This window comes from Sorex araneus, chromosome 2 (genome assembly GCF_027595985.1).
Source record: "Sorex araneus isolate mSorAra2 chromosome 2, mSorAra2.pri, whole genome shotgun sequence".
NCBI lineage: Eukaryota > Metazoa > Chordata > Mammalia > Eulipotyphla > Soricidae > Sorex > Sorex araneus.
Genome location: NC_073303.1, coordinates 180,018,477 through 180,031,908, shown reverse-complemented (window position 1 = coordinate 180,031,908; position 13,432 = coordinate 180,018,477). Strand labels below are relative to the sequence as shown.

The window sequence follows — 13,432 nt, the reverse complement described above, 5'->3', positions numbered from 1 at the left end:
ACTTAAATAGTTGATATGTATGTGGCTATAATTAAAATACTAGTTAATATTTGGTTATAAGTAGAAAATTAATATGCACTAAAAAGTTAAGTTGTTAATTTATGGAAGTAAAATTTTGCCTTTTTAACTGAAAATTTGAATAATCCAATTTGGTGTTGCCTTCTAAGAGGTAGTTAGAAAATAAATTAGTAAAGTGAATATTTTCAGATGATATAATAAGAATGGTAGCACTGTAGCACTGTCGTTCCATTGCTTATTGATTTGCTCCAGTGGGCACCAGTAACGTCTCCATTGTGAGACATGTTTTTACTGTTTTTGGCATATTGAATATGCCACAGGTAGCTTTGCCAGGCTCTGCCATGAGGGCAGGATACTCTCCATAGCTTTCAGGGCTCTCTGAGAGGGATGCAGGGATAGAACCCGGGTCAGCTTCGTACAAGGCAAATGCCCTACCCGCTGTGCTATCACTCCAGTCCAATAAGAATGGCAAATTCAGGAAATATACTACCTATCTTTCTCATTCCTCTCTCATCATTTTCTTTAATAATTTTATATGCTATCTTCTGTAACCTTGATGGACATCATTAAAGCTCTATTTGGCCTGAAAATGGCTTTAGAACCCTACTTGTTATTACTTTCCTTGATTTTTTTTTTGCTTTGGTTTTTTTTGGTTTTGCTTTGTCTTATTTTGGGGCCATACCTGGAAGTGCTCAGGATTTATTCCTGGCTCTTAGCTCAGGGATCACTTGTAGCAGTGCTGACCATATGGAGTGCTGGAGATTAAATATAGTCAATTGTACTTAAGGTAAGCACACTATCCTCTGCGCTATTGCTCCAGCCCCTTTTGATTTTTTTTTTTAAATTATCTGAGCCTGTAAAAGAGTTGAAACAAATGTCTGGTTGGTAAAGGTTTAGAACAGTAGGTCATCCAGACACTAGAAAATAAAAAGAATTTTTTCTTCTCATCCATAGACCAAATGCACCATTCTTTTCTAATGAACAGAATTATTATACCCATAAGAAATGATCTTTTTTCTTTCCCTTAGAGAGTAGGAGATAATTGCACTATACATTTGTCACACAATGCTCCTTTTAATGTACAGTCTGTGGTCTATTACCATTTCTGTTTTCTCATAATTTTAGCAATTGTCATCTTGGGATTTGACAATTTCTCAAAAGTCCATTAGTTAACTGCAGAATTTCTTAGAGTAAATAATTTTTGAAGTTAGATAAGAAGATTTGAATTGGACTGGAGAATAGTACCACAGGTAGGGCACTTGCCTTGCATGTGGCTGACCTTGGTGTGATCCTCAACACTGCAAAATGTTTCTAACCTCGTTCAGTAGTGATCCCTGACACAAAAGTAAGCCCTGAGCACAGCCAGTTGTGTCACCTCCTCCACACACATAAATAAAAGAAGGTTCAAATTATTCAATCACTCCCAAAAATCTGTGAACATTCTAATGCATGTTTCTTTAAGCTTGCTATAAATCATATAGGTATACACATACAAAGCGCTTTCAATATACTAATTAGTATAAGTATTTATAAGTGAATTAACAAATTGCTAAGCTGACCTCTATTATGCCTATTATGCATTATTATTTTTATACAAATGTTCTCTAGGAACAACTTCTATATTTGTGTAGCATTGATATTGAAATTCTTCCCTTGATAAGACCAAAGGAATGTAAATTTCTCTAGGATACATCCTTGACTTATTCAGATTGACAGCCTAATGTCGCGCATATAATTTAACCATAGATTTCACGTCACTTCAGTATATTTACACTGATTTACAGATTTCAAAACCTATAGTATTTAATTAAAAGTAAGCAAGCTATTGACCATCATGTGGCCATAATATTATTAAGCTACAGTTTGTTTTTGAATAAATGTGAAACATGTGGATTTTTGATATCTGACTTGAAAAGTGAAATGGGATATGTCATCTGCTCTGCTTTTCCCTGAACCTCATGACTGGAGAATTTCTTATTATAGTAGCTGCTTAGGAGAAAAAGCAATAGTGTTCTCACATGGTTAACTCTATCAAGGTAGCTCCCACCCTTGAAGAATAAACTCAATTTGGTTAGGTGAAAGAAGAAAGGACCATGAGTGTGTCCATATTGGCCAGCAAGAAACATCAGGATTTTCACTTAATCAGATTGATAGCATTATTGGATATGAGCAATCCTGAATGTGCACCATGCTGACTGTGGGTTTAATTTTGGTCACTAGGGAAGGATTACCTGCATTCTCAGAACTTTAGTTTTCATCTGAAATCTGAAGAAATGAATACTTCACTCAAGGGAAGATTGTGTTTATTTATGATTTAAGTGTAGATAAAATGGCATAGGGCAAACTCTCAGTAGCTATCAGGACAATGTGAAAGCAAGTTTTATATTTTGAGAAGAAAGATGAAGTTACATGAATTGGCATGATTAAATAATAAATTAATGCTGGGGCTCAGAAATAGGATGGTAAGCACATAATTGAGAAGTTATTATGAAAATAAATGCCTATAGCAATATTTGGAGAAATAATTGAGCAGATGTAGGGGCTGAAAGACTGCATGTATGGTACACTGGTATTATGTGTTCAAACTCCTCCCAAATATAGTGAACAAATACAGGCTACCAATAAAGCATGTAGAAAATTCAGAAAACAGAGTTTTCTTAGGACAACAGGACATAACAGAGAGAATCCTTGTTATCACATCTACCTTCCACCCAGAAGGATGCCAGAGAGCCACTTAGAGTTAGAGCAGTATAAAAATCGGTTCCTTGGAGATATTCTTGAAGATTTCAAGGAAGGGGTAGTCTAATTAAAAAATTCCAGGAGAATCAGAGTGGACTCAATGTGCTTCTTCAGTGGTTATGTCCATTGTAACAATAAATATAAGCATGAGCGAGTCAAAGAGGAACTTTGAAACTGGGAAAACAAAAAAACATAGTAGTTGAAGGTCGTCTGATCATGGTCACAATTTTTAAAAAACAAACTTTTTAGTTTATTCTGTAGAATTTTACAAGAACCAGTGATATCAAGTGACTGAATATTTGCGTACTATATTTTAGTCCTCCTCCCAAGAAGTTAAGACACATGAGTGTTAAGTCTTATTTGATGAATCCCTTTCAACTAGAATATAATCTTCAGTTCTTCAAAGTGCACTGTAACTTAAGTCTCAGAGTGCAAGTTAAATCAGGAGATCTGGCATTTTGCCATATCATGTAGATATAAAATTGAGAATTTTAAGCAGTTGATCCTTTATTCCTCATAAGACATGTTTTTGTTACATTAAATAGGCTGATATGAATAATCACTTCTCCAAGTTAGGGATCATTCTGTATTATTATTATTAGTAGTAGTAGTAGTAGTAGTATTTAGTTCTAGCTTCTTTTCTTTGGGTATTTTCTTTGAGGCTTTCTCAATTTTAGCAGAAAACATTTGCTGAAAGAAAGATTTAGAACGGAAATTCTGACACAACTTTAATGCACCATAGTGAAGTCAGAATCTTCACTTCCTTTAGATTTTTTTGAGTTGATTGAAAAGTTACTGAACCTGAGAGATCAAGTAGGATATATTGTGCTCTAACAGTCTAGATGTACTTAAAAGTACTTAAAGCATTCATTTATGAATATTTGGGTTACTTTATCCAAAGTTAAAGTGTTAGTGTTGAAAACAATATTACACTGATATGGTTGTCTTTAGCCTTCATTTCCCCACAAATCCCACACAACGGTCTTCCACTGGCACCGCGTGATAGTTTAATTACTTAACACTGAGGCAATCCTAACAGATTATTTTAAGTGAGCTGAATTTGTTTCACACTTTTCAAAGTATCTCAGCACCTGAGTTAGTTAGAAAAAGTAAATCCTCGAATGCCTTTGGATAAAAGCTTATTAAAATTTAGTATACAATTATAGGATATTCCTATCAAAGCTGTGCCGAAAGAAAATTTTGATCACCAAGAACCTATTACAACACTTTCTCTGCAATATTTAGAAGATGTAAAAATTCATTTGGAAGAGTGTGTAATGTTTGATTTGCCAGTATATTTCAAAATACTGTGGATGTCTGACTCACATATGCAAATTTTTTCTTTGAAATAGACTGTGAAACTTTTCCACCAGTGCCTTACCCAAATATTTAGTCATTACGGAAGTGAGGTTATTTTTGAAGATCCAAAATGCTAGTGACTGGTTTTTAAAAAATTGAAAATAAAGGTCAAGTTCTTTTGATTTTGATCAAAATTATAATTAGTATTTTTAAAACAAGACCCTGAAATCTCCATCATAATGAAAAATTTCAGCTATTCTTTGTTTTGGGAAACCTATGCAGTTATATTCTTTCTATCAAGATACTTTTCCACTATTTCCTTCATTCCCAGTGAACAATTTTCTCTGGGAATAAAAACTAAATAAAACAAGCATATACAATCTTTGAAATGCAATGACATAGTAGAAATTATGTCATGGGGGAAAAATCTTTTAAGAAGAAATTGTTTTGCAAGTTCTTATTCCCATAACAGTTTCTTCAAATAGAGGGCTAGATGATTTCTCAGAACTCTACCTAAAATCACAAAACTAGAGAAGAAACATGACTACACAAAAAGAACTCAGCTTCTTTACATTATTATTGATTGCAGTGTGCGGGGGACACAAAAATACATTCAAACACCCCAAGTGACAATTGCTTCATCCTGTTTTTATGAAACCTAATAGATTGTTTAGGAGATTGTTTAGATTGTTTATTTGTACCATATAAATGCATAGAATCTTATCTTCAAAAGACAATCCAATAGGGATTGGAGAGATAGAATAGAAGTTAGGGCCCTTGCCTTGCACTCTGCTGACCTGGCTTTAATCTCCAGAATCTTGTTCGGTACTTTGAACCCATGAGGAGAGATTTCTGACTACAAAGCCAGGAATAACCCCTGAGCACTGTTGGGTGTGGCCCAAAAACCAAAACCAAACCAGAACAAAAGTTGGTCCAATAATATACTCATCCATTTAAAGTCATTACATTTAAATGAATATAGAGGGCAAACCTTTGTTTCTCCTTAAGTGTATACTTGTAAATAATGATTACCCAAGCATGGAGTGATAGCATGGCAGGTAGGGTGTTTACCTTGCACGTGGCCGACCTGGGTTCGATTCCTCCATCCCTCTTGGAGAGTCCGGCAAGCTACCGGAGACTATCTCACCCAAATGGCAGAGTCTGGCAAGCTACCTGTGGCATATTTGATATGTCAAAAATGGTAATAACAAGTCTCACAGTGGAGACGTTACTGGTGCCCGCTCAAGCAAATCAATAAACATTGGGATGACAGTGCTACAGACAGACAGTGCTTTTTTTAAAAAAAGATTTTTAAGTGCTGGTTTAGCAAAATTTAGAGGAAGTTGCCCTATATGTTCATGCCTCCACACATTATTAACACCTTACAAGTTGTTTTTTAACTGTTAAACTGATATATTCGCTTTTTGGGTCACACCCAGCAATGCTCAAGGTTTACTCCTGGCTCTGCACTCAGGAATTACTCCTGGCAGTGCTTGAGGAACCATATGGGATGCAGGGATCAAACCCAGGTTAGTGGCATGCAAGGCAAACACTTTATCTGCTATACTATCACTCTGGCCCCCACAGATATATTTTTAATTCAGCATTTTATTATGAAATATCACAGACATGTATAAAGTTAATAAGTAACATATAGTAGCATGTCATATCTTTGAATAGGCCATTCAATGATGTTAAACCAACTTTTTTCTTCAAAGACGTAGATTTAATACCTCTCATTAGACTGCTGTAAATTACTCTTCTACTACTAAATAACAAGGAATACTTCCTGAACATCATCAAGTATATAAATATTTTCAAAATATCTTCAAAATTTCTTCAGATGTATCCTAGGTTTTCTTTTTTTAAAAAAATAATGTAGGAGTACTGCTATTTATTCAGCCATTAATTAAGTGATTGAATTGGGCATAAACTCCACATTACTTTTTTTTATTCTATTCTGAATGTTAACTTTATCTTATTATTTTATCATTATTTTCTCCCTTTTTTGATTCACTTTGAGATACAGCTATAAAGCTTTCATGTTTGAACTTCAGTCATATAATCATCAAATACCCATCCTCTTACCAGTGCACACTTTCCATCACCAAAATCCCCAGTATTTCTCCCCACCCCCAACCACCTCACCATTCCCACCCTTCCCCTGCTTGTGTGACAGACAATTTCCCCCAGATTCTCTCTCTACTTTGGTTACATTTGATATTTCGACACCAGTTTCACCACCACTCAAACCTGCCAAAAAGGTAACGCTAGACGATTTGTTTTATATTACTTGTTATGGATAGAATATAATGCCCAGGAGATTCTGTGTCATTCTCTTCCGGGAGCTTTAGTTTATAGTCTCTCAGTCTTAGCCATTGATGAGATTACATGGTGCCAGGGGCAGTTTGCAGGGGTGAGACTGCTAGGCTTCTGGAAAACTGGGGACCTGGGGGGAGGAGACCCAGTCCCTATCCAAGCCGACTTGGAGATCTCAGTCACAGGTGCCCGCATATTTGGGTTTTCCTGCTGGTCCGCTGTCTGGTGAGGTTCATCCCATTTTGGGTGAGGTTCATCGAAGCATGTGGAGAGTGGCCTTGGGCATGGTGGTGGTTGGATTCTGGAGGTTTTTGGCTGCCAGGGTTCTGCTTGGGTCAGGGAGGGAAACTCAACCAATCCCCCTCCAAGTGAACACAGCCTGGCACGGCGTCAGTGCATTCTGTGGTGTCTCTTCTGGGAGCTTTAGTTTATAGTTTCTGGGCCTTGGCCATTGATGAGATGACATGGCGCTGGGGGCAATTTGTGGGTGTGACTGCCAAGCTACTGGAAAACTGGGCACCTGAGGGAAGGAGGCGCAGTCAGGTTCCAAGCAGGCTTGGAGATCACAACTTTCAACTTTTCAAATTCAAATATCTAGTCACTAGATATTCTTGTTACAGTGCTTTGACTTCTGTGTAAACAAGATCCTTGCATTTTATTTAGTTGACATAACTTTTAAAGTTTCTTGGTCTAGACTTTACCTTTTCTCTTTTATTATTTCTTCTAAATAATTAAATTAGCTAGGTTTTCTCATTGTCTTGACTTTTTACTCTATACTCTTAGAGTCATTTAACATTCTTTGTCCAGGTATTTTACTGGGTTTTGTTTGTTTGTTTTAGTTTGGGGGCCATACCCTATTGTGCTCAGGTTTACACCTAGATCTGCACTCAGGAATCATTCCTGGGAGGCCCTGGGGACTATATGGGATACTGGGGATTGAATCTCAGGTCTGCTGCATGCAAGGCAAGGGATAGCTGCTGTAATATTTCTCCTGCCCCTCAATATTTTCTTTCATATTAGTTATATACAACTAATATATATTAGTTACATAGTTGACATAAACATATATATGCATATACATATACATGTATTTTTGATAATACTAATTCCACGATGAAGCACATATTCTGTTCTCTTTTTTGTAATTTTAATATCTAATGAGAATCACTTCTGAATCATTATTACATTAGAGTTGCACAAAGTGATAATTTTGTAACTTTGTAATTTTCTAATGATTAGGTAGAAGAAAAAAACTTTTCCCTCTCATAACAATTTAATTAATCTGAAATATACTTTATACATCAAATTAAAATTTTAATATTCCCCTTTTTATCATATACATATGACTTTATAGAGAGATATTACTAATAACAATATGATGGCTCAAGACTATTTAGAATTTAGTTTGTCATTATCTTTGTCCTTCAGGCATTAAATTACTGTTTTTTAAAATCACTGGATACATTTTAAGTCACCAATTCACTATGAAATTAGGTTCCTTTATTTCATTTTCATTTAAAATTATTTCATTTTCACTTGAGTTGTTTTCATTTTTAATTTATTTATAAATAAGAAAAACTTATACATGTACTTAAAGTCAAACCTACATAACTACATAACGAGGCATATTCAGAAGACCAATTTAATATATTTTCCTCCTTACTTTGTACTGTTCCACTGACAAAGAATTAATGTGTTTGCTTATGTTGAAACACACCCATATATTTTCATCCTGAAATAAATGGTCATCTACTGTATACATTTTACATTTAACTTCATTTACTGGTGCTAGAGATCATACTATAGCAATATAAAGAGATAGTTTGGGGGGCAAGAGAAAAAATATAGGGGTTAGGTCACTTGCCTTGCATGTCTCCAATCTGGGTTCAATCCCTGGCACTACATATGGTCCCCTGAGCACAGTCTGGGGTGATTCCTGAGTGCAGAGTCAGGGATAAGCCCTGAACACCAAAACAACAATGACAAAAAGGAGATACCTTGATTTTTTTTCTTACAGCTATCTACATTTTTACTGTTTAAACTTTTCAAATTTAGATATCCCCTCTTGAACCTTGGAATTCACAGCTTTTTGATAATGTAACATTGATAGTGAATAGGGGTATATAAATCAACAACATCCAGATGTATTTTTAGATCTCTAGAAAGGAAACTTTTAAGTCAAAGGGTAAATCTACATGTAATTCTGTTACATATTGCCAAATTTCCCTACTGAGTTGTCTGCTTTGTCATAAACATCCGATTACACAAGGAAAAAGTATGGATTTATATGGGGTTTTTAAAAACACGATCTAATGTCAATAAAAACAGCATCATGTATATGTGAAATGAAGTTTTAAGTATCATTCTTCCTAGTTATAACTATTTGTTTCCATGACAGTGGCATTTTTCATGAACTTGTGACTGGTTTACAATATTTCATCACTTCAGTGGGTTAGCTTTGCTCTTCTCTATGTGTGTAGTTCTCGCTTCCGTGTGTGTGTGCAATACTCAACATACCTACCACCAGTGTCAGTGCCATTTCCCCTCCCTCCCCCCAAAAAAAACCACCCTCTCAGCCCAGGATGTTGCTCAATGATAAAATGCTTGCTTTGTGTATATAAGAAACCCTGGGTTCCATGCTCATTAATGCAAAACCAAAAACCAAAACCAAAATCTCAAACAAGCCCAAAATCCCATTTGTAGAGAGCTTTGATCGCAGCATACGACTGGCCAAAATGAATCCAAATGATTGTACAATAAGAAATGATCAATATTCAAACACACATGCATTTATAAAGGACTTGTTTCCATTAGAAACTGAACAGGAGCAGAAATTACAAATGAGCTCATTTGCCCATACCTCATAGTAGACTTGAGCTCTTTTTCATCATTAGCCATAACCTATTTTATGATACCATCTCAGAAAGTCACTAACTTTTAAACTGGAGAATAATGAAATTTCACAAATGTCCTTTTAAATACTTTGATTTCTTTCTTAAGGGTATCTTAGCATGGATGGCTATTACTACTCTTTCGGCTTAATGCCGTTGAGTGATTTGTAATGAGATGACTGACAAAACCCAAAGTGATCGTCCTTAAGCCTTCTTAAACCGCCGCTCCTAAATCTTCTTTCCTTTATTGATACAATTAGGGGAGAATTAATTTTAAAAAGGTGGTGACTATTGATTACTTAATGGCAGAAGATAGTGTAGAGAAATGCTGAAGTGAGCCTATTCTCTGCCCTCATGGGCAGCGTGACCCATTATCCAGTGGTGGGACTCACGCTATAACTCTCATTAATATTTAATAGGCAGACGGAATGTGGACTGCAACATTGCTCTAGGCATAGGCTCCAATTAAGACATAAGGAAGTTTCAAGTATACAAAAGAGTAACAGATTCCCTATGTTCAGGGTGTTTATAAACAGGACAACAATGCACTCAATTTCCTTTTGTGATCCCCGGCCAATGAGAGCCTGATAGAAATGCCTGCGAGGCAAGTTGGAATGATGAATGCCCTGGGAAGTCACTCTGGGTTAGTCAGCCCTGCATGAGGAGCCTTTGGATTTGCCAGCCTAGTTCTAAATTTCAGCCCTTCTCTCTCTCCCCTCTTGCCACAAGCTGAAGGGCTTGTTCAGCAAGGGTGGCAAGTCAGCAAAAGGCGTTAATTGTGTCTAACACAGCCATCATCCTTAGGGCGATATTCGCACTGTCTGTCAAGCTCACCCCTTGTCACATGTCAGGATCTTTTTATTTCAGTTCATTTAAAAGGGAAACAAGGAGTTTTAAAGATAGCTGGTGGGGAGACATGAGTTGGAGTGCATGTCAGGACTAATAGTCTTTGAAGCTGACTTAAACTTAAAATAAGTTGTGATTTATTTTTTTTGAAAGAACCATGCAAGGTTTTATGGATGACCGATTCCTGTTATTGTTTTTTACAAATGATTACATCACTTTTCAGTACCATTATCCTGATGCTAGTGGTGTCCCAGGTGATTTATATGAAGTCAGGAGGAGACCCGCTTTCTCTCCATCTGCCTCTGCCACCAGGGCGACAGCTGGGAAAATCTCGAACTGGTAGTCTGCTATGAGCCTTGCTCCTTACAGGAAATTCAGTCCTAGACGTTCCCCACACCTTTTGGATTCCTGCCTTTCCCCCACAGAAAAGAAGTTTGGGAGGAGTCAAGCAGTGAAGAAAAAAAACAGGTTTTTTTTTTTGGAAGTTTTGGGCAACGGGGGTGGGGGGGAGAGAGAGAGAGAGAGAGAGAGAGAGAGAGAGAGAGAGAGAGAGAGAGAGAGAGAGAGAGAGAGAGAGAGAAAATTAAACACTCAAGACAACACAGGCGTCTCCAGAGTGGAGAGGGAGCCCCACTACACATCTCAGCATAAGATATGAAGGCATATAAGTGCACAGCTCAAGAGGGCGTATGTGCTCGGGCACTGCATGTGCTTGGCAACAGCACATGGGCACAGGTAGCACATGGGTCCAGGCTGCATATGTGTGCACAACCTTTGTTCCAAGTTGGCTTTTATAGGGTTTCACCCAATATGCCCCAACAGGGAACTGTCTGAGAGTCCATTGCTAGGATGGTTGCCAGGGGGTAGAGTTGAGAGGTGTTGACGGTCTTCTTTAAAATTCCTTTCCTGGCCTTTTTTCCTCGCCCCGCTTCCATTCCCCACCCCCCGTTGAAACTTCTCTTGGAGGGGTCCAACCTTTTCTGGGTCTGTGCTGGTACCAAGTAAAGGTCTTATCAGGTCTTAGTTTCTGTGTCCACAAGGTGGGTCTTGACAGCCTTAGGGAAATTTGGTTTTATTACTTCCCAAGCACCCACTCCCATAGGAAGCTCATCCCCTGCTTCAATCTTACTTCAATCTTACTTCAATAATTATATAAGCTTAAGATAAGAGTTCTTGTGACAGAACATATGCTAGCAGTTTATAGATATATAAGGGACTAAGGGCTGGAGTGATAGCACAGCGATTGGGCTTTCGCCTTTCATGCGGCCGACCCGTGTTCGATTCCTCCACCCTTCTCTGAGAGCCCAGCAAGCTACCCAGAGTATGGAGTCCGCACAGCAGAGTCTGGCAAGCTACCCGTGTGTATTGGATATGCCAAAAACGTAACAATAAGTCTCACAATGAGAGATGTTTCTGGTGTCCGTTCGAGCAAATCGATGAGCAACTGGATGATAGTGACAGTGATAAGGGACCAAATATCAACCATTTGCCATCCCATTCAATATTAAAAAATGAGGATATGCAATTTTTTTTTATCCGAAACTCCAGATATTTTTGGAAATATGTTTAGGAGAATTATTTACTTTGCAGCACATCAGGAACTGTTTACCTGACTTGAATATGTTTTATGACAATAAAATTTTAATTTAGTAGGCAATATGTATCCCAGGAAACAAATCTCTTAACATTGAGCTTATCCTCAAAACACTAGATGAACTGACCCAGCGGTCTCATTGTATTTCTATAGTAATTATAGAAAATTTCAGTTTTATTCCCAAGCTTAGACTGTCTTTCTTTCAATAAAGTAATGCATCTCTCTGATTTTCATGCTATAACTCTCAATAGTTTCAAATTATGAGTTATCTGAAATAAATTTCTACTCATGTTTCTATAAAAATATTACATGTGTGATACAAATGGTGCATCTACTCAGATACTTAGTTTGTGAGTGTGTGTGAGTGTGTATTTTATTGTTATTTGTTTATTGGTTGTTTCATTAGTAATATATGCCATTCCAGCAGAGAAGTAAATTTATTCCCAAGCTCAAAAGCAACACTATAAACATAAAATAATTTAACTGATTTTTTCAAGGCGATTGACATCATAATATAAAATATATGAAGATATATTATCTATCTACTGTATAATTAAAAATAATTGTATCAGTGTCTTGCATATTCCAGATACGATGAACTTTTAATCTTGTGTTAGCAATAAATTGATGCTTGTTGAGTTATAACTTAATAGTTTAGTGATTCTATAGTGAAAGTCACAAATGCTAAATTTCCTTTCTCTTTCTTATTTTATAGCGCAGCAGTAGTTTTGGGAATTTTGATCGTTTTCGGAAAAATTCCATTGCAAAATCAGATAATTCAACTGAGGTTAGTGTTTTATTTCATTTTTATGAATTCTTTATAAATGCACTATGAAAAATTACAAAGCCAATGTCACTTTTGCAAAGTACAGCAAGAAAAACAGATGTTTTAAAGCATTGTCTTGCATATGTATTTTTGATAAATGAGCAAACAAATGCTTAATATCTAGTACCATGCTCCATATTAAATGTAAAAAGGTCTCAAGAAGTACAGCAGGTGAGCTACAAAGTAGACCAAAGGGCTAGAGTGCATGCATGTAGGAGGCTCCTGTTCAATCCCCCACACTTAATGATACAGTGAACAATACACTGAAAATAACCCAGAAAATGTTTAAGAAGGAAGAATACGAATTTGAGAATGCCCAAATTTCTGACTCCAAAATTCATTGCATTTCTGAAATGTAAAATAATAATATACTAAATGTTAAGGATGGTATGATTATTTTATTTACAAATAAATTAAAAGAATTTATCATATTTACCCAGTAGAACTAAAAAGCCACCATAAGCACTGAAAGATTCACTTGGTGATAATTGCATACATACTGGCAAGCAATGACTACTTTAAACGTGGCTTAAGAAAAGCGCCCCTCAAAGTAAGCACAGTGTAAATATTTTACCTGTGTTATATACGAACTATTTATATTTACATTTTACCACTACAATTTTTTTGCTCAGTAATTACTTGTTTTGTTTGTTTGCTTTGGGGGCACACCCAGTAGAGCTGAAGGACAACTTCCAACTCTGATCAAGGATCATGCCCAGTGGTGCTCAGGGGACTGTAAAAGTGTGTGGGAATCAAACTTGGGTGAGCCTCATGGAAGATTAGTGCCCTATCCACTATACTATTGCACAGGCCCTGATTTAGTAGTTCGTTCTATACTAAACAGTAGCTAGTAAATGACAAAAGCAGTATTCAGTATTTTGTCTGACATCGAAAATTGCC

At 36.6% G+C, this 13,432-nt stretch overlaps 1 protein-coding gene across 1 annotated transcript in view; it reads left to right on the top strand.

Annotated features, from left to right (window-relative positions):
• The window catches only part of SAMSN1 (SAM domain, SH3 domain and nuclear localization signals 1), a 176,813-nt gene that overhangs the window by 132,532 nt on the left and 30,849 nt on the right, over positions 1 to 13,432 (top strand). The window contains exon 11 of the mRNA XM_055129040.1: positions 12,422 to 12,493. Coding sequence (XP_054985015.1) covers positions 12,422 to 12,493 — 72 coding nt within the window. The remainder of the gene's footprint in view (positions 1 to 12,421; positions 12,494 to 13,432) is intronic.